This window comes from Girardinichthys multiradiatus, chromosome X (assembly GCF_021462225.1).
Source record: "Girardinichthys multiradiatus isolate DD_20200921_A chromosome X, DD_fGirMul_XY1, whole genome shotgun sequence".
In the NCBI taxonomy this organism is placed as follows: Eukaryota; Metazoa; Chordata; class Actinopteri; order Cyprinodontiformes; family Goodeidae; genus Girardinichthys; species Girardinichthys multiradiatus.
This window is the reverse complement of record NC_061817.1, coordinates 38,477,481-38,498,298: the sequence shown is the minus strand read 5'-3', so window position 1 is coordinate 38,498,298 and position 20,818 is coordinate 38,477,481. Positions and strand designations below refer to the sequence as shown.

General features: G+C 43.6%; 2 protein-coding genes across 6 annotated transcripts in view; both read left to right on the top strand.

Moving 5' to 3' along the window:
- The window catches only part of LOC124862474 (integrin alpha-3-like), a 28,081-nt gene extending 24,534 nt beyond the window's left edge, over positions 1-3,547 (top strand). For 3 of the 5 annotated variants that reach the window (XM_047356423.1, XM_047356425.1, XM_047356427.1), the window contains 7 exons: positions 55-154; positions 224-397; positions 543-668; positions 969-1,079; positions 1,384-1,482; positions 1,557-1,682; positions 2,833-3,547. In XM_047356423.1, the coding sequence (XP_047212379.1) occupies positions 55-154; positions 224-397; positions 543-668; positions 969-1,079; positions 1,384-1,482; positions 1,557-1,682; positions 2,833-3,018 (922 nt within the window). In that variant the 3' untranslated portion in view covers positions 3,019-3,547. Of the gene's footprint in view, positions 1-54; positions 155-223; positions 398-542; positions 669-968; positions 1,080-1,383; positions 1,483-1,556; positions 1,683-1,835; positions 2,067-2,832 lie in introns of all 5 variants that reach the window. The other 2 variants (XR_007036927.1, XM_047356424.1) reach the window with 2 other exon arrangements.
- Positions 3,548-8,890: 5,343 nt separating this feature from the next.
- Positions 8,891-20,783, top strand: LOC124863312 (phospholipid transfer protein-like). The gene is made up of 15 exons (XM_047357645.1): positions 8,891-9,092; positions 13,092-13,214; positions 13,321-13,408; positions 14,457-14,579; positions 14,909-15,052; positions 15,125-15,176; positions 15,344-15,505; positions 16,968-17,135; positions 17,256-17,306; positions 17,439-17,597; positions 17,677-17,744; positions 17,819-17,858; positions 17,951-18,002; positions 19,259-19,335; positions 20,606-20,783. The coding sequence occupies exons 2-15, from the start codon at positions 13,103-13,105 to the stop codon at positions 20,675-20,677; spliced, it is 1,368 nt and encodes a 455-aa protein (XP_047213601.1). The 5' UTR covers positions 8,891-9,092; positions 13,092-13,102; the 3' UTR covers positions 20,678-20,783.
- Positions 20,784-20,818: the final 35 nt, after the last annotated feature.

Sequence of the window (20,818 nt, the reverse complement as noted above, 5' to 3'; positions counted from 1 at the left end):
CTGAATAGAAGTAGTTTCATTGAAGCTGTCTTCTGATTGGCTGTGTCCTGTTAGAATCAAACCGGGTCCGATCTTCTTCAGTGGTCATGTGATCGGTGAGCAGGCCATGAAGATGACCGAGGACATTGGCAGTCTGGTAGTCTTCACCTTTCAGGTTTGTTTGGACCATACAAACTGCTCTAGACCTGAGACAGGACAGGTGTGACCAGGTGTTCTCCAACAGGTTCATGTCCTGGGGAAGCCTCTGGGTCACCTTGGCAACCTGGAGGTGGAGTTTGATTGGCCCAAGGAGGTGACGAATGGAAAGTGGCTGCTGTACCTGACAGAGATTCGCTTGGACGGCACCTCAAATTTTCATTGCACCCATAACGACATCATCAACCCTTTAAACCTCCTGGTAACCATGGCAACTCCTGCCTCAGACACTCCTTTCAAAAAAACAGTAACAATAACACAATAACAGAATAAACGCTAGATGTGTTTGTACCAAAAGCAATGGATGTTATGGCACCGTAAAATAAACTCACTTCCTGTTTGTTCAGATGTCCGATGAGGAGAAGAGGATGATGAGGATCCTGAGGGTGGAGGAAGAAGAGGGAGAGAGGAATCAGAAGGGGAAGACTCTCCCTGTCCTCAGCATGCAGAGACAGAGGAAGACCTTCAAACTGGTAAAGATATGAGGATGGACAATTTAATATGTCCACTAAGTGGAGGGTTTGCACATTAACCTGTGGTCCAAACTTGGAGCTTCAGCTGTGACAGAACCAGTACCAGAAAAGCAGTAGGTGTCAGTGGGAGGCTGCTTCCAAACTCCCAAGCTGCACATGACTGTTTAAAAATGTGGTTAGCACTGTAAGGCAAACAGAGAGAACCTTCTGATGGATGTTAGACAACGACTCAGTGGTTCAGTTTATGGTTCTGGTTGTTGGAGTTCAAATGAAAAGTGATCATCCTAATCTGTGTTGCAGAGCTGCAGCAGCGGGGCCAGATGCATAAAGTTCTCATGTCCTCTGTTCAACATGACCAACTCTGCAACTCTGACGGTGAAGAGCCGACTGTGGAACTCCACCATGACTGAGGTACCATCACCCAGAACTAATCATCTGTCAGGTCCTACCAACACTCACTGGCTTCAACAGCTCAGTTAGTGTCATGGTCACTTCCTGTGCAACGCATATGGTGGTCCAGAGGTGCAAAATATTCCCAAATCATACCAAACACAAAACACAAACAGGACAAATAAACCAGGTAAATAAAACGGACAGGATCACACCACCAGGAGATGTCAGTGCCATCATGTTGCTGCAGAAACTGAGTCTCTACAGTTTGTGTCTTACTGCCCTCTAGTGGCCACAGATTAGTAAGCTTCCTCTTGTGTTTCAGGACTACAGCGATGCGAGCAGTGTGTTGGTTCAAGGCAAGGCCACTTTGAAGCTGAAGACCACCAAGAGCACCATCAACATGAAGTCGTCCCCCTTACTGGTACCAATCTGCTGCTCACATTACCGGCTGATGACCTGCTGCATGTTCCCTGAGTCTCTGCTTCATGTCTGCAGATTGATGTCAACATTTACCCAGAGTCTGGACTGCAGCAGAACTTTGGCGCCCCCTTGTGGATCATAGTGGTGTCAGTCCTGGCTGGAGTGCTCCTGCTGGCTGTAATCTGCCTTCTCCTTTGGAAGGTAAGCTGAGCTGCAACATGTGAACAGAAGGTTTGCAGTGAAGCCTGGAGCTAGTTTTCAGGATCCACCACTGACCAAATAAGACAGCCTCATTATTTCATCCCCATGACATCATTCACCCCATAAAGTGTTATGTTGCCCCCTGCTGTTCAGTGTGGCTTCTTCAAGAGAGCCAGCACCAGGGAGATGTACCAGGCCAAGACCCAAAGGGCCCACATGAAGAGCCAGCCGTCTGACAGGGTCAAGCTGACCGAGGGGCTGTGAGGGTGGGTAGGCTGCTGCAGGAGAGCCCTGCTGTAAGGACCACTGACTGGCTGTTTACTGCTTACTGGCTTCTTACAATCTGGATACTGACTGCACAGACGGCTGCAAGGGAAACCTCCTGTAAGCACCACTGCCTGGCTGTTTACCACTTACCTACTGGTTACAAACAGCTAACAGCTGCAGATGAACTCTGCTTTAAGACCTACTAAGTGGCTTTTCAATCCTTACAGCCTGCTTTTTACAGACATGTTGCTGACAGCTTAGAGACTAGTTACTGGCTGGTTACTGACTGTACTGGCTGCTGCAGGAGAGCCCTGCTGTAGTGCCTATTGTCTGCTTTACAAACTGTTTACTGACTGCTTGCTACCTAAGAACTGACTGGCTGTCTTGCTGGCTGTTTTTCTGCAGGTGTTTCATTCTACCTCACTGTTCTTTCAAACTGTCTCTTTTTAAATCCATTCCTGGTCGGAGTAACAACTCATCTTTCACTGATGAACAGATTGTTATATTCAATATTCAGTTATGTTTTGGAAAATATCTGTCAGTAGATCAAATTCCATGGGAAGTGACACTTTTGAGGCCACACCCAGTAGGTCTTTGTAACCAATCAGAGAATATGTGGATGTGTTAAAGACTGAAACGTTCACTTCAGAAAGGTTAGAGAAGGTTTAGCATAAAGCTAAGTCTTTTTAGGCTGTTTGGTCTCTGAATAATAAAATCCCTTCTGCATATTTACCTGCTCTCTAACTGCAGCCCTAATCCTACCCGTTCACCCGTTCACCTACTTACCTGTCCAGACACTCACCTGTCAATCTTCTCACCTGCCCACTGACTCATCTGTCCCCGGCGGTTGTGTGAAAACACAATGTTTCTGTTTTCTCTGCAGTGTCGGTTCTTTGTTCGTCAGGAGGCGTGGCAGACAGCGGTGCTCCAGCAGAAAAGGATTATGGGTAGCGCTGAGCAGCATCAGCACGTGGACGATGACGGTTTCCTGATCCAGGATCAGGTGACCTCGACCCGGAACAGGAACAGCCAAAAACACTGGGTCACTATTTGGACTGAAATTCACTGAGAGATTTCTGGTATCCATGGAAACAGATCCTGAATTATACCAAACTGAACCGAACCGGACCAAATCTGATCAACACTGCCAGTCTGCTGTCATGTGCTTCACCTGTTTACCATAAGTGCATTCAGAGGTGGAGCTGTGAGGTCCTAAAGTGTTCTTATTGGTCAGATTTTATTGACCTGTGTGTGATTGGTCCTCAGCCATCTGAAAAGGTCAATCAGACACTGATTACTGAACTAAAACTGATCAAAAGGAAGCTTTTGAATTTAAAGGGCTACCTTATAAAACAGTGGAATGGTCCTTTAAGGACCAGATATTGCCACAGGGTCAGCGTTTCCGTTTGTGCTGCCTTCATGACTCGTCTGTAAATTTGTCCTGCTGCCTTCAAGTGCTGCCTGGTCCAGTGTTATTCACATTGTAGATATGACTTTACAGTTTTGTAATTTTTGACAGCAGCTCCTATTTGTGTGTAAAAGTATTCACTGTAGTGTTGTCTGTATGTTGATGATATTAAAGTATTTTTTATAATTCACTGGTTTATTATCATACTGGTGTGGGACTGCAGAGACTCTTAAAGTGACCGTGATGTTGATGCACTGTATGTAGGCCCCCAGAAGACTTCTGACTGATCTTCAATATGGCCTCCATTCTGGAAGCATCTCTGCAATGTGGCATGGAGCATCCTCCTGATGGAAGAAGCTGCTGCCTCCTTTTTTCATAAAGACATGGACTTGGTCAGAGTCATTTTGATGACAAAACCATTAAAACGGGTGGCTGAGAGCAGCTGTTTTGAGAATCTAGTCATAAAAAAATACTTTGTGAGCAAAAACAACAGGATAGAAGTGGTAAGGTAGTCTACATATGCTTGGCCAGGGCATTACTGATATGCTCTTTTGTGAGTGACATCATGACCTTCATAAATATTTTAAAAGTTTGTCAGCCAATACATAGCAGATGAATGAGAATTCATCTGCTATGTTCATGTTAAAGCTGTGAACTTTGTTTAGAATGAATGAATTGGTGCAACACTACTTCCTTTTTTATGTCAAACACTTAATAAACCTTTATTTACGTTTACTAAAACAACAAAAATCATCTGAAACCCCGAAAAATTATTGAATGACAAAAGATAAATTACTTAAGAGCTGGAGCCACACAATGTCTACAAAACAGAATCCATGCATTGTCCATACCAGCTTGTGATTGCAGAGTTTCTGGTGTCTAACTCCAGTGGTTGTTGGGCAAGAGTCGGGGTACACCCTGGCCCAGTTCATCACGGTCAAGACACCACAACTCATCAACGATTGCAGAATCCTGCACCCGTTGCAGGTGTGTCAAAAGAGACTGATGCCAAAATAATGAGTTACTATGAGTCTTATTATTTTTAAATTCAGTTTCAATTCAATTCAATTCAGTTTATTTATATAGCGCCAATTCACAACTCATGTCGTCTCAAGGTTCTTCACAACAGTCAGGTTCATACATTCCTATTAATCCTAACCTAACAGTCAGATTCAGTTATTTATTCAAATTGGATAAAAAGTTTTTCTATCTGAGGAAACCCAGCAGATTGCATCCAGTCAGTGACTTGCAGCATTCACTCCTCCTGGATGAGCATGTAGAGACAGTGGACAGTCACTGGTGTTGACTTTGCAGCAATCCCTCATACTGAGCATGCATGTAGCGACAGTGGAGAGGAAAAACTCTCCACTGTCACCAGCCACTTTATGAAGCGCCCCTCGCTAGTACCAGACCCACATTTTACCTTCAGAACAGCCTTAATTCATCAATGTGGTGTAAAGACTCCATGATGAGAACCCCTTGTTCCACCACATCCCAAAGGTCCTTTGGTGACCGTGGAGGTCATTGGAGTTCAGTTCTCATTGTCATGTTCAAGAAACCAGTTTGAGATGATCTGAGCTTTGTTACATGGTCCATTATCCTGCTGGAAGTAACCATTAGGAGATGAGTCCACTGTGATCACAAAGGGATGGACGTGGTCAGCAGCAACATTCAGGTCGGTTGATGGGTTCAAATGAAGCTCAGCTTGTACTGCATCAGTTTTCTAGTGTTCTGAAAGCATCTCAGGCTGGCGCTCATACCGACTCCTCCACTGTTGCTGTCAGGTTTTCATCTATCACATCACCAGCGGTGAAGGAAAGCAGTTTACTGCTTCTTTATTCCCTGGCGTTCAACACAGCAGGAGTTATTTGCTCTTCTGCGTGAGGTTTCGTGTCAAACATTGTCTGCTTTTACTGTATTTACCAAGTCTACTTATTCTCTTAATCATTTGTTGTTTTTAAATACGCTTCATAAATGATTATTTCTAAAAATAATTTTTGACATTTTATGATAATGAACCAAAGTAAAAAAGATAAAAGTAGTAGCTTTGTGTAAGAGAAACGTTTGCATCTTTGGGTGTAGAGAATACAAATTTAAACAGAGAGAGCTTGTCTCTATGTAAAACTAGGAGTACTCCGTTTAGGACAGATAAGCAGGACCGTATATTCAAATGTGAACTAAGAGCTTCAACTGTGAAACAGCTTTCAACCCTGCTGGTGGGTATCTGTTAGAGTCAGGGCAGGAGAATGTGATAATATTGGGTTTAAGCAACATTATTTTTGTTCCAAACACTTTATTCATCATGAAAAGGTTCACTTTTAATGACAATTGCAGACAAAACATTTTGCACTAAAACAAAAATACATCAAAGTGTACTCTTTGCAGGTAATGACGTTAAATTGTAAACTCTTCCATATATAATGCACGCTCCAACAGTCTCTTATACAGGTACTGAACATTTCATACCATCACAGTTTTGCTCATTTCTTGTGGCAGACAGATCCATTTGGTATTTGGCTTCAGCAAGTCCAAACTGGACTGTCGGTATCAAACCGCCATAAGGATGTTCTGCACCCAATTTGACCACCTATAATTTAAAGAAATGTTCATAATTCACTGATAGTCTAAGAGAATTTGGTTTTATGACTAAAATTATTCAAATCTACCAGCAGGAGGTCACTTACAGTTGTTTTAATCAAGTTTCATAATTAGTCATATTTCATAAGAGTCACTGGACCAAACTGGGATCAGAACAAAATTCCATGGGAATAGACAACAATAGGTTTCCATGAAATAATACACAATTGCATTTAACAATTTCTAAGATTTTAGCATTTTATGACTGTCTTGAGCATATGGCATATAAACAGTTTTATCTTCAACTACTCGTACTCGTACTCGTACTCGTCATCTTCCGCTTATCCGGGACCGGGTCGCGGGGGCAGCAGACTCAGTAGAGACGCCCAGACGTCTCTCTCCCCAGACACCTCCTCCAGTTCCTCCAGGGGAAGCCCAAGTCGTTCCCAGGCCAGTCGAGAGACATAGTCCCTCCAGCGTGTCCTGGGCCGTCCCCTGGGTCTCCTCCCGGTGGGACGTGCCTGGAACACCTCCCGAGGAAGGCGTCCAGGAGGCATCCGGTATAGATGCCCGAGCCACCTCAACTGGCTCCTCTCGATGTGGAGGAGCAGCGGCTCTACACCGAGCTCCTCCCGGATGGCCGATCTCCTCACCCTATCTCTAAGGGAGTGCCCGGCCACCCTACGGAGGAAGCTCATTTCAGCCGCTTGTATCCGGGATCTCGTTCTTTCGGTCATGACCCAAAGTTCATGGCCATAGGTGAGGGTAGGAACGTAGACCGACCAGTAAATTGAGAGCTTTGCTTTTCGGCTCAGCTCTCTCTTCACCACAATGGACCGGCACAGCGCCCCCATTACTGCGGCAGTCGCACCGATCCGTCTGTCGATCTCCCGCTGTGTTCTTCCCCCACTCGTGAACAAGACCCCGAGATACTTAAACTCCTCCACTTAAGGCAGGAACTCCCCTCCAACCTGAAGAGGACAAGCCACCCTTTTCCGGTCGAGTATCATGGCCTCGGACTTGGAGGAGCTGATCCTCATCCCAGCCGCTTCACACTCGGCTGCGAACCGCCACAGCGCATGCTGTAGGTCTTGGCTAGAGGGGGCCAGCAGCACCAGGTCATCTGCAAAAAGAAGAGACGAAATCCACTGGTCCCCAAACCAGACCCCCTCCGGCCCTTGGCTGCGTCTAGAAATCCTGTCCATAAAACTTATGAACAGGACCGGCGACAAAGGGCAGCCCTGCCGGAGTCCAACATGCACTGGGAACAGGTCCGACTTAGTGCCGGCAATGCGGACCAAACTCCTGCTCCGCTCGTACAGGGACCGGATGGCCCCTAATAAAGGGCCCCCGATTCCATACTCCTGGAGCACCCCCCACAGGGCATCACGAGGGACACAGTCGAATGCCTTCTCCAGGTCCACAAAACATGTGAACCAGTTGGGCAAACTCCCATGAACCCTCGAGTACCTTGTAGAGGGTATAGAGCTGGTCCAGTGTTCCACGGCTGGGACGAAAACCACACTGTTCCTCCTGAAGCTGAGGTTCGACTATCAGCTGGACTCTCCTCTCCAATACCCTGGCGTAGGGCATCTTCAACTAATAATCTTATTTTATAGAATAATTCAATTCAATTCAGTTTATTTATATAGCGCCAATTCACAACACATGTCGTCTCAAGGTTCTTCACAACAGTCAGGTTCATACATTCCAATTAATCGTAACCATTGAACAGTTCAGTCAGATTATAGCAGCATAACTACAGAGATAACTCAGGATAAACTAAGCCACTCTAACTATAAGCTTTATCAAAAAGGAACGTTTGAAGCCTAGCCTTAAAAGTAGACAGGGTGTCTGCCTCACGGACTAAAACTGGGAGCTGGTTCCACAGGAGAGGAGCCTGATAACTAAAGGATCTGCCTCCCATTCTACTTCTAGAGACTCTAGGAACCACCAGTAAACCTGCAGTCTGAGAACAAAGTGCTCTGTTAGGAACATATGGACCAATCAGATCTCTGATGTATGATGGAGCTAGATCGTTAAGGGCTTTATATGTGAGGAGGATAATTTTAAATTATATTCTGGATTTAACAGGGAGCCAATGAAGGGAAGCTAAAATAGGAGAAATATGATCTCTCTTTTTAATTTTCATCAGAACTCTTGCTGCAGCATTTTGAATCAGCTGAAGGCTTTTCACTGCATTTTGTGGACATCCTGATAGTAAAGAATTACAATAGTCCAGCCTTGAAGTAACAAATGCATGGACTAGTTTTTCAGCATCACTCCTGGACAGGATATTTCTAATTTTGGCAATGTTCTGGAGATGAAAGAAGGAAATCCTAGAAACCTGTTTAATATGGGATTTAAATGACATGTCCTGGTCAAAAATAACACCAAGGTTTTTTACTTTATTATCAGAGGTCAATTTAATACCATCCAGGTTAAGTGATTGACTAAGCAGTTTCTTTTTTAAAGACTCCGGTCTTTAAATGCAAGCACACGATACAAAGTGCCGGCAAAAAACAAAATATTAACATTGATTTAAAGTGATTGTAGAAAACATGTATCACTAGTACAAAGTGATAAAGAGATATACAGAAAGCTTTCAGGCCAAAGACGGTTTACAACTCATTAGAACAGTGTCTAATAAAACATACAAAATATTTCACAAAATAAAATGTTACTAATAAACAAAACTAAGGTTTAGATTAAATTAATATGTTATCTTACGTTGAAGCTCCACCTCACGGGAGACTCCGCCAGGCGTTCCCAGCAGACACTCAAGATTAGTTTGGGTCTGCCAGGTCTGACCGGCATCCTCCCCCACCATCGGAGCCAGCTCACCGTCTGGTAGTGGTCAGTGGAAAGCAGTCGAAGTCCACTAACGACCTGAACACGCCCTCCCCAGTTAAAACCCCCTGATGCCATCATTTGGACCTCTGTCACTTCAGGCAAATAAGGCTAAATTGTATTTTAATGTTGGGATGGTGTGGCCTTTCTATAGAAAGGCAATAAATTCCTAATTTCAACTTCAGAGTCACTGACTCTAACTCAACAACCATCATCCAACACTGCTTTGAAACTTAACTGACCTGCAAGATTGTGTTCACCAGCAACCTTTGCTTTGGACCACCAACCACCTCTCCATTGTATTCCAGGTCTGCAGTCTCCATTTACCTTATAATTGAATTTATTTTTTAACGCATAAGAGCTGTTGCGCTTATTTTTTATCATGTCTATAAAGAGCTTGTGATGCAGGATTCAGTGGCGGGGGAACCCTTGACCCCAATGAGTTTCAGCTATGCCCATTTTAAATAATACAAAAATGTCATATTCTAAACAGTTGTTGATGGAGGTACATTTTAAATTTAGATCTATTCTTAAAATCTAAACGTTTCCAACAGCTTTGTCTTGAATTGATTTTTTCTAAATGGGTTTCTGGACCAGCAGAATATTGAAAAGCAGCATATCTGGGTAAAATATATTTTCAAACATTAGCAGACAACTACATGTAGCTGCAAAAACACTGTATGATTTAGGAAATATTTTATAATGTAATAAGTATTCGTCTAGTTAATCATTCCGGATGTGTGTGGTTGTGTGTTGTGGGGGAGGACGGTGGCCTCTTAATCATTTGTTGTTTTTAAATACGCTTCATAAATGATTATTTCTAAAAATAATTTTTGACATTTTATGATAATGAACCAAAGTAAAAAAGATAAAAGTAGTAGCTTTGTGTAAGAGAAACGTTTGCATCTTTGGGTGTAGAGAATACAAATTTAAACAGAGAGAGCTTGTCTCTATGTAAAACTAGGAGTACTCCGTTTAGGACAGATAAGCAGGACCGTATATTCAAATGTGAACTAAGAGCTTCAACTGTGAAACAGCTTTCAACCCTGCTGGTGGGTATCTGTTAGAGTCAGGGCAGGAGAATGTGATAATATTGGGTTTAAGCAACATTATTTTTGTTCCAAACACTTTATTCATCATGAAAAGGTTCACTTTTAATGACAATTGCAGACAAAACATTTTGCACTAAAACAAAAATACATCAAAGTGTACTCTTTGCAGGTAATGACGTTAAATTGTAAACTCTTCCATATATAATGCACGCTCCAACAGTCTCTTATACAGGTACTGAACATTTCATACCATCACAGTTTTGCTCATTTCTTGTGGCAGACAGATCCATTTGGTATTTGGCTTCAGCAAGTCCAAACTGGACTGTCGGTATCAAACCGCCATAAGGATGTTCTGCACCCAATTTGACCACCTATAATTTAAAGAAATGTCCATAATTCACTGATAGTCTAAGAGAATTTGGTTTTATGACTAAAATTATTCAAATCTACCAGCAGGAGGTCACTTACAGTTGTTTTAATCAAGTTTCATAATTAGTCATATTTCATAAGAGTCACTGGACCAAACTGGGATCAGAACAAAATTCCATGGGAATAGACAACAATAGGTTTCCATGAAATAATACACAATTGCATTTAACAATTTCTAAGATTTTAGCATTTTATGACTGTCTTGAGCATATGGCATATAAACAGTTTTATCTTCAACTACTCGTACTCGTACTCGTCATCTTCCGCTTATCCGGGACCGGGTCGCGGGGGCAGCAGACTCAGCAGACTCAGCAGAGACGCCCAGACGTCCCTCTCTCCAGACACCTCCTCCAGTTCCTCCAGGGGGAGCCCAAGTCGTTCCCAGGCCAGTCGAGAGACATAGTCCCTCCAGCGTGTCCTGGGCCGTCCCCTGGGCCTCCTCCTGGTGGGACGTGCCTGGAACACCTCCAGAGTAATGCGTCCAGGAGGCATCCGGTATAGATGCCCGAGCCACCTCAACTGGCTCCTCTCGATGTGGAGGAGCAGCGGCTCTACTCCGAGCTCCTCCTGGATGGCCGAGCTCCTCACCCTATCTCTAAGGGAGTGCCCGGCCACCCTACGGAGGAAGATCATTTCAGCCGCTTGTATCCGGGATCTCGTTCTTTCGGTCATGACCCAAAGTTCATGGCCATAGGTGAGGGTAGGAACGTAGACCGACCAGTAAATTGAGAGCTTTGCTTTTCGGCTCAGCTCTCTCTTCACCACAATGGAGCGGCACAGCGCCCCCATTACTGCGGCAGCCACACCGATCCGTCTGTCGATCTCCCGCTCCATTCTTCCCTCACTTGTGAACAAGACCCCGAGATACTTAAACTCCTCCACTTAAGGCAGGAACTCCCCTCCAACCTGAAGAGGACAAGCCACCCTTTTCCGGTCGAGTACCATGGCCTCGGACTTGGAGGAGCTGATCCTCATCCCAGCCGCTTCACACTCGGCTGCGAACCGCCACAGCGCATGCTGTAGGTCTTGGCTAGAGGGGGCCAGCAGCACCAGGTCATCTGCAAAAAGAAGAGACGAAATCCACTGGTCCCCAAACCAGACCCCCTCCGGCCCTTGGCTGCGTCTAGAAATCCTGTCCATAAAACTTATGAACAGGACCGGCGACAAAGGGCAGCCCTGCCGGAGTAGTACATGTAGCTGCAAAAACACTGTATGATTTAGGAAATATTTTATAATGTAATAAGTATTCGTCTAGTTAATCATTCCGGATGTGTGTGGTTGTGTGTTGTGGGGGAGGACGGTGGCCTTTAACGGCTTGTTGGTAGAAGCTTTTGTTCAACCTTTCCATCTTTACTCTTGACAAGAAAATGTTCTGTATAAATTGTCAAATGAATTGTAACAAGGTAAATGTAAATAAAACATATCCACAGAGAAGCTCTTTGCCTACATGTGCCAGGGCAGTTTAACTCTACAAAAAGGACATCTCAAGAGGAAATCCGAATTGAGTGATAACCTTTTTTTAAATCAAGGTTGGATCCAGCATCAAAGTAGACCTGTCTCATTGATGTAATAGAAACCCGTGTTGGAAAGATCTTCAACCATCTGGATTATCTGCGTGTCGGGCCGTGTGGGTGGGTGGTTGACCGTTTGTGTATAAATAAGTTAATTTGTGCACAGATATATGTGAGAGAGTTTGTCACCTGGAGTTGCACAGGTGTTAGAGTGACGAGAACGATAGGAAGCCTGCAGCACCCAAGAGCAGCAAATGACAGGTGGACTTGGCTCTGCAAGCCACAGCAGCCCAAGGTCCGCACAAACCAAAGAAGACTGCCAGATTACTTACTAAAGATAACTGACATACTTTACTTGATGAATTTCATGCTCTTGATCATGTGCTTGCTGATTACCATGTGGACCAAACTAAGAGGTCTGAATAAATAACCTCTGGTCAGCTGTATGAAACTGCCATTCAGGTCTTACACAAGCTAACCTTAGCTGAAGGTCCCAGAGTCTCTGACGTCTCAGAGACGTAGGAGATATGAAAGATAAACATGTTCTATGATGTTGTGGCACCTGAAGTGTCCAGTCAGGTTCCAAAGTAGCCAATGAAAGCCTGTGCCACCCCTGTAGCTCCACCCCTCCATACAACCATGGATATAAAATACCTGTGGGATTCTGGGAGCACTTTTCCTAACAAGAGTGAGGAATTATCCTCAGAATTTTCATCACTTTATTCAGACTCTTGTTCCCATGATTATGAATAAAACAGTTAATAAAGTTAGTCTGGTTCCACAGATGAGTTTACAGATATTAAAAGTCAATTTAGACCCAAAACAGCTAATCTTTCTGTTCTTCATGGCATCCAGCCTGACTTGTTCAACAGTTTTTATGTTTCTGTTTCCATTTGAGCAAAAAGGTGGGTTGTGAGAACACTTGCAGCTCTGCAGATGGAACCAGCCTGCTGGTTGGAGAAACTTCTGACACACTCAGAGGACATAAAGAATCAAACATAATGTCCTTTTACAGTTACTGCTGTGATTAAAATGCAGAATCAGGAGTATAAAACTCCTGCTGTGGTTCTGTAGACGTTCTGACCAGCGGCTGAAGATGTCCACCTTACTGATCAGTCCTGATTGATCCTTCCTCAGACTGATCAGAACCCAGACGGTCTGGCCTGAGAACATTTGGGGAATTCTTAGAACAGATCAAGTGCCTTAAACTGGACTCAGACCAGTAACACAGTGTTGGCCAGAATCCGAAAATGATACCAGATGCAAGGAAGAAGATGCTGATTCTCTAAAAATAATTTATCATCTATCATTCCAGGAGTCATCAGGATGGCTTCCCATAAATGCTCCCTCCTGTTCTTCATCTTCATGTTTTCCTCCATCAGAGCTGACGATCCCGCTGCTCTGAAAGTCCGGATCACCAACCACGCCATGAACATGTGTAAGATGACCTACAGTCTAAACATGGAAACAAAGCTGTAAATTCTGGTTATTGAACAGGTATCTAGAGTTTTGGTAACATCATGAAGCTGTTTGTGTTTCCACAGTGAGAGATGAAGCTCAGGCCATGTTCCAGGAGGACATGGCTGGAAGAACGTTTGAAGGCTTCCAGTTTTGGAGCTGTAATGTCAGCAAGTAAGAGACGAGCTCGACTGAACGCCCACTGACATAAAGTCTGATTCCACTAAAGTAACCAGCGCCTGATTCAAGAGTCTAATTCCAGATTTTTGTCCAGTTCAAGAGTTCAAAAGTCTGGTTCTAGAGTACTAACCAGTCTTATGTCTGATGACTGAGTGTTCAAGAGTGTGATTACAGTCAGACTCTAGAGCGCCAACAAGAGTCTGATTCAAGAGTGTGAACTACAGTAGGATTCAAGGGGCTGATTACAGAGTCCGATTTAAAATTCTAATTCAGGTCCAGTTCAACAAACTGATTCCAGAGTGCCAACCAATATGACTAAACACCCTGATTTCAGAGGCTGGTTTCACAGTTCGATTTTAAATTAAATTCTGATTCCGGTCTGATTCTAGAGTGCCAAGAAAGTCTGATTTAAAAGTCTTATCATTTAAGATTTCTCAGCAGAGTCCCGTTCCACAGTCTGTTTCCAGATTGCCCACCACAGTACTGATCTAACACAGGAATCTAATTCCAGAACCTTGTGTCTGAGTCTGATTGCAAAATTACATTCTTAACTCTAATTCTAGAATCTGATCCTAGATCTCAAATTTTTTATATTAAAGTCAGATTACGAAGAATCTGACTTCGGAGTCTGATTCCAGATTTCCATTAAAGAGGGACATTCCAGAGTCTGGCTCCACAGTCTAAATTAAAACTTACACTGAACGTTTGTTGCCATTTAAAGAATCTTCAGTGAAAATTGTCAGAAAACTTTTATAAAAGAAGCTGAGTTGGTTTTAGAGTCCATCATTGAAGACCAACTCACATGGACCAATCAGTTTACTCTGACATTGTTAAGAGCTGATATCTGTTCTGGAATTAGTTGAACTGGGTTAGAAAATCAGGCCTCATTGTGAGGAACACCTCATCGGTTGCTCTCTTCAAAATGATGATGAAAAGGAAGCTTCAGGTTCTGGTTGGAGGGTCGGTTCTTCATGAAGCTCAGTGAGTGAACATCTTAAACATGAACTGCATCAAAGTGTCTTTTCTTCTCTTCTGTGCTCAGTGTGAACTTAACTGAGGTCAGCGTCAATCAAGCTCATCTGCAGTTCGTAGAGAACTACGGCTTCCAGTTCATGATCAAGAACTTCAGCTTTACCTTGAACTTTAACAGCACCAATTGTTCTTGGTAAGTACTCAGTCCAGTCTGGTCCAGTTTGACAGAAGCAGCAGACTGAGGGTCCAAACTGTTGGGGAGTTCAGTAACATCAGTGAACAAACAGATCTAATGATGTCCTTAGATAATCTGGTCAGTGATGTGTTGGCTGATCCAAAGCAGAAAGGAAATGATTAAACTCCTCAGACTTTACTCCACAAGAACCCACTAAAAGTCAAATTCCTGCTGTGTTTAGTATTTCACTTTAAGCTGCAGCAGCCAAAGCAGACTTATCTGATTTCAGAAAGCTTTGACCATGGTCCTGATCATTGTGAGTGAAGTGGTCTGTAACGCTGTTGCAGGTTACCCGCTGAAGTCAGCATTACAGGCCTGTCTGCCACCATGGAAATTGGTCTGACCAGGAATGAAAACAGACTGGCAGCCAACATGAGGACTTGCCAGGCTTCAATAGACCGAATAAGATTTGTTGGAACGAGTCTACCCAGGTAACCGTCATCTGGACTATAGATTCTGGGTCTGTGAAGGTTCTAATTTCTTTCTTTCTTGCTTGTTTCCAGGATTATTAAGGCGATAGTTCAGTGGGTTCTGGCTCCATTTGTGAACAATGTGGTTTGTTTCCATCTCTCTGAACCTGAATGTTGAGTCACATTGAAGTTAATTAGAAATGACACTTACTTGCTGACCAGAGATCATATACCTGAACCACCTTTAAAAGCAGCCAGTGTTTATTGAGCAGTAGGAAGGTTAACAGGACTCTCTATACTCTCTGGTTACAGTTCTGCCCCGTACTAAAGGTAATCGGCCCGTTATTGGTCAACAGGAAGCTAAACACAATTCCAATGGTAGCAGAGCTCCTTCCAAACTATGGCATCGGCTTCAACTATTCCCTAACCAGAGACGTCGAAGTAACAACCACAAGCCTGGACATGTCTTTCAAAGTGAGAAAAAAAATGACTAAATCTTTGGGTTATTATTTTAAATAGAGGAGGGTTTATTACGGATGCTCAGGGTTTTATCAATGTGACATGCTTACCTCTGTACGGTACAAAATACTGAAGACAAACTGAATATTTTTATCCTACTGGAAACACAAACATCTCAACTTGCAGCCTGCATGAAATGCAGTTACTTGTCACATTTTTCCTATATATATTGAAGGGATGGACAATATGAACACATATTTACAGGTAATAAATCTTAATATAAAAAACTATTTGATTCCTTACAAAACATTGACTCTAAAAATGTGTTAATCTCTATTTTTCTGTTAATTATGCTTAGTTATGATTCTAAAGCAGCTCATCAGTTTTGTGCTGTGTGAGTCAGAAACCTCATGCAGAAGCACACCTGGAACTCTTAAACAATTCATTCAGCCTCTGACATGAAACCCAAAAGAAAAATGTCAAACTGAGTTCAAACAGGAAGCTAACTAAAAAAAAGGTTTTCAAGAAAAACAAAACAGAATGAACTAAAGGAATACACCTAACAATGAGCACATAGAAAGAACTGATGTGGCAAAACCCAAAAGGGAACAATTAAACAGAATATGGCAAAACCTTTTGAACATAACCAAGCAAAAATGCTAAAGAACATGAACACAAAGGAAAACCAAAACCTAACACCTCTGGATAGTGAAACCCAGAGGGTTAGTAGGGAGACAGCCAAGGGTCATGCAAGAAGAGGCAGAGATAAGATACCTTAGGGCTGGGTTAGGCTGGGTGTTCAGGGCACAGAAACAGAGTTGATGTCCAGAGATCAGAAGCTTGGTAGAAGTCAGATGAGGGCAAGACAGGAGAATCCGTGCCACAGCAACATGGTTGTAATGAGGAGCTCAAACAAGGGCAGGAACAACTGCTGGGCATCTGCTTTAGATATTTTAGACACTGGAGAGACTGGAGAGCGCTAAAATAGGGGAGATTATAGGTGAGTGAAATCCCGCTGACTGCAGCAGTGGAGGTGGTTGTTCTCACAGCGGAGAGCAGGGTGACTCAGAAGTAGGACATGCTGAATTACTTATTAAAAGATTAAAATGAATAATCAATTGAGTTTATGTACATGTTTTCAATTTACATCAAATAAACAAACCTGATCCACACAAACAGTCATTTGCCCATGTGTTGAATTTGGCCTTTAATAAGAAAATGTCTATTTCAGTCATTAGAGATTTGACTTGGACAGTCAGACCAGTGAGAGGTCAGCAGACAGATGATGACTGGCTGTAACGCCAGACAGCACTCCCAGCACTGAATAGACCTTGGAAGGGGTTACCACGAGGCAGGCTGGTCTCACCATTGAGGAACGGGGTGACAACCTGTCAGAGCTGATGGATGCTGGCATGTTGTTCCTCAGTCAGTTTTGTTAGTTTCATGATTACAGCATCCAGCGTGTCATATGTGCCAGGTCCAGGCGTACAGGCAGCCACAGCCCCCTCCTATGGCGAATGGTGGCATGGAGCCGGTTTTCACAGAGGACGCCCTGATGGCATACGTGGGCATCTCTGAGTTTTTCTTCAACTCTGCTGCCAGATCCCTCTATGAAGCAGGACTCATGGAGACAAATTTCACTGAGGTGAGGAGAAGCTCCATTATGTTGGCGTGATAAAACATCGGCAGAGAAAACTGACGAGGTTTAAACTGATTATATAATTTTCTTGTTTGAGATTAAGAAATCCTTCGTCTTTTATGCCAGATAAACTCAACGGCTTCAAAGATCATTTTAAAATTCAAGCAGTTCTTCACAGTGAGTAGAATCAGATTTATACCAAAAAAAATACTGATGATATTCGAAAACAGGGGGAATCCATCGCTGAGCTCCTGTTCAGTATCAGTCCTTCTGAAGCCAGGACTGAAGCATGATGCTGTGTTTTCACAGCAACCGTGGAACCTGAAACAACCTCTTGAAGCTAAGGTGAACATCACTGAGGTACCCAGCATCAGCATCACGCGTGATGGTGTCTTCTTCAACATGAGACCCAGAGTTACGGTCATTTCTCCTGGAACTCGAACACCCAATGTCTTCTCCTTATCTGCGGTAACACAAACAGACCCACAGAGGAGATTCAGGTGGACCACCATACTCTTCCTCTTAATTATCTCCATTTCTGCTGCAGGTGTGCCCCATCAGCTTGATGGTTACTGTTGAGGGAAACCGTCTTACTTTGCCTTCTAGAGATGTCAGGTATGAGAACACACAGGAACATGGAGGGTTCTTGGACCTTTCAGACACTTGAAACAGTTTCTTCTCTTTTCCAGATGTCGACTAGTAACCAGCAATGCTTTTAAACGGTTCTTGGTAAGAATGTCTCTTCTTCGTCTGTTTGCAACCACATTCTGACCTCCCTGCAGTAATCACTGAATACTGAATTCTGTGTTGGTGCTGAGCAGGTGGCACCTCTGAATGCTCTGCTGAACAACAGAGCCAAAGCGTTCCTGTCAGGTGAGATGATGGAGAGCAAACACACTGGCTGACCAGCAGAGATCCAACCTCAGGAGGAGGTCAACACAAGTACAGTTTTCAGACTTAGAAAGTCTGGGTTCAATCATCCAGATTCATTCACAGATTCATTCCGCCTCTGACAGAGATATTTAGACACATCAGAGTGGGCAGATTAAACCCTCCTGATCCAGTCCTGATCCATTAAACTAACCTGGGTCAACAGTTCTCCAGGCTTTCTAAAAGTCTTCCAGAGTTTCTCTTAGGATCTTGGCTGCTTTCCATTCATCTCTAGTCCAGTCCATGATTTTTATGTCATTGCACATGTACATTACAACAAAATTTGTCCTCTGCATTTAACCCATCCCTTATAGGGAGCAGTGAGCTGCCATTGTGCAGCGCCCAGGGAGCATTCTGGGGCTAAGGGTCTTGCTCAGAGAGCCAGAGTAGCAATCTGTAGGATACGAACCCGGGCCCTTGTGTCTCCTCTGGAACGCAAACCTCCTGCTCTAACCACTTGACCACCACTCCCCTCTGACCTATGACCGATTCCACCTCAAAAGGGCTCCGACTATTCCCAAAGAGCTGCCAGCTGTACACTTGAAATCTTGATGATCAACTGAAGGCTGATGTTAGGTCCTGCAGCAGAGTGTTGTTGGCTTTGTTGCTGTTCCTGAAAGACCGGACTGTCAGACATACTTTTTCTGCTGGAAATGAGTGTCCTAAGGTTTGTTCCTGCTTTTCATGCTCTTGTGGTCAAGAGCGGTACTCCTGACCCAGATCTGCTGTCTGTCCGATGGTTCATTGCAGCAACCTACTAAGTTGAGGGCAGTTGTTGCCACAAGTTGAATAAAACGTAGTACTAACCTTGACTTTGGTAACTGCAGGGTTACAGTGCTGTTCAGGTTTCACAAATGGGTGATGATGACCAGACAATCTGGACGCAAACTGGATGAAAAGAAGAACCCTCTGGCAGACCTTCAGAAAACCTGAGTAAAACTCAGCCGACCCGGTTCTGATGTGGAAACAGACAGTGGTGAATTGGAGATTTCTGACCAGTTTAAAATAGAAGCTGCAGCTGAAACCACGAAGGAGAAGTGTGGACAGAGATGTTATTATTAGGTGACCAGCTGAGCAGAAGCTTAGAGTCAGACGGATGAAGCACAGCAGGCAGTCATCCAGAACCAGCCAGCTACAGACAGATCCATTAAAACAGCTTCAGAAGGTGATGATACTGAGAACATAAACTGTTTGTGCAGGCTTGTTTAGTAATGAAGTGAAGATTCCTGTTCCTGAAGGAGTGAACTTCACCCAGGGAAACATCCGATATGAAAAGGTGAGTCTTTCTGGAACACTAAACTATTTTAATTAGAAATCAATCTGCAGGTCAGAATGTGGATTATTGTTAATTGGATCCAGATTTGTTAAACATTTACTTAAATGTTTTCTTCTCTGAGTCTGGACAACGGTTCCTCAATTAACCAAGTCAAGTTTATTTACAGTATATAGCGCTTATTAGCAACAAGGCACTCAAAGCGCTGTACACGAGGAAAAACATTACAATGATACAGAAAATCAAATCCAATGACACTAATAATCCTTGGGAGTTTACTGGTAAGAGCTGGTTCTCATCCAATCTTTCTAATAGAGGTAATTAGCTCATTAAGTCCTCTGTGGTAAGGAATTCATCCTGGGCTAGAAGAAAGATGATAATATTAATCCTGGAGGTCGCTGGTATGAGGCAGTCAGCAATCATTCTGATCCAGGAGGATTTAATTTAAAGTTTTAAGTTAAATGAATCTGTTAATTCAGCAGCTACGTTCTGACTGTGAGGTTAGAACGTTCAGATGTTTCATCCATATTCATACGGCTTCATCAGGAGCTCAGCCTTATAGCTGAGCTCCTGATGAAGCCGTATGAAGAATAGATCTGATGGTCCATACCAAGAGTGTAGTCACAGCTAGATTAAGAAGGTCAACGGTGATGATCAGCTTAGTTTCAAGCTGAGAAAGAGCACTTCGGATGTAATGTATGTCAGTTGTTGCAGAACACTAAGACAGTGGCGAGGTGTGAGGTACAGGGGCAGATGTGATCAGATCAAAGCAGGTTAACAGATGAGGTCAGACAGGAGTACGCATGGACTACCATGTTTGCAGAGAACATTGTGTCAGAGCTGACCTCCACCTCTCCACGAGGAGCCTGGAGAGGTGGAGGTCAGCTCTGACGGAAGGAAGTCCAGATGTGAATGAAAGGGAGATGGGTGGAGGTACTCAAGGTGGGTGAGTTTAAGTACCTGGGGTCAATGAGCCATTGCATTGAATGGCTTTATGATCCCAGGTATCAGAATTAACTGATTTAGTCTTTTTCACCTGATATCAAACTATTTTATGTCAATAAAATTATTGTAAAGGTCTTGAATTGTCAGTTATCCACCCACAGATACTGAGATGATCATCTGTGTGCTGCTAAAGACACTGAAGTTGGCACTAGGACCACCTCGCTAAATATTTCTGCAAACCTTTACTTCCAGCATTGTCTCTCTACTCGTTACTTCCTGTTATTAAACCAATTTCTGTCTGGCCCTCTGTGGCCTTTCCTGCATGCAGGGCTTTGTAGTGGTTGGAGGATCCCTGAGCTTCACCCCAGCTGGGAGGCAGAAGCTGTTGAACTGGGGGTGAGGTCCCGGCGGATGAACAGCCCCGGATGAGCCGAAGACAAGAGCCTTCCTTATCTCCAGCTTTCAGTACCAGTTTTGTTCAGAAATAAAATCCTTCAGCATCTCAAGAGTCTGTTTTCTATCTGAAACACCCGAGCAGAAC

Coding starts and splice junctions, on each gene's coding strand:
- LOC124863312 (XM_047357645.1), top strand. CDS start 13,103: ATGGCTTCCCATAAATGCTCCCTCCTGTTCTTCATCTTCATGTTTTCC. Junction 13,409..14,456: donor TGGAGCTGTAATGTCAGCAA/GTAAGAGACGAG, acceptor TTCTGTGCTCAG/TGTGAACTTAACTGAGGTCA. Junction 17,598..17,676: donor ATGTCTTCTCCTTATCTGCG/GTAACACAAACA, acceptor TTTCTGCTGCAG/GTGTGCCCCATCAGCTTGAT.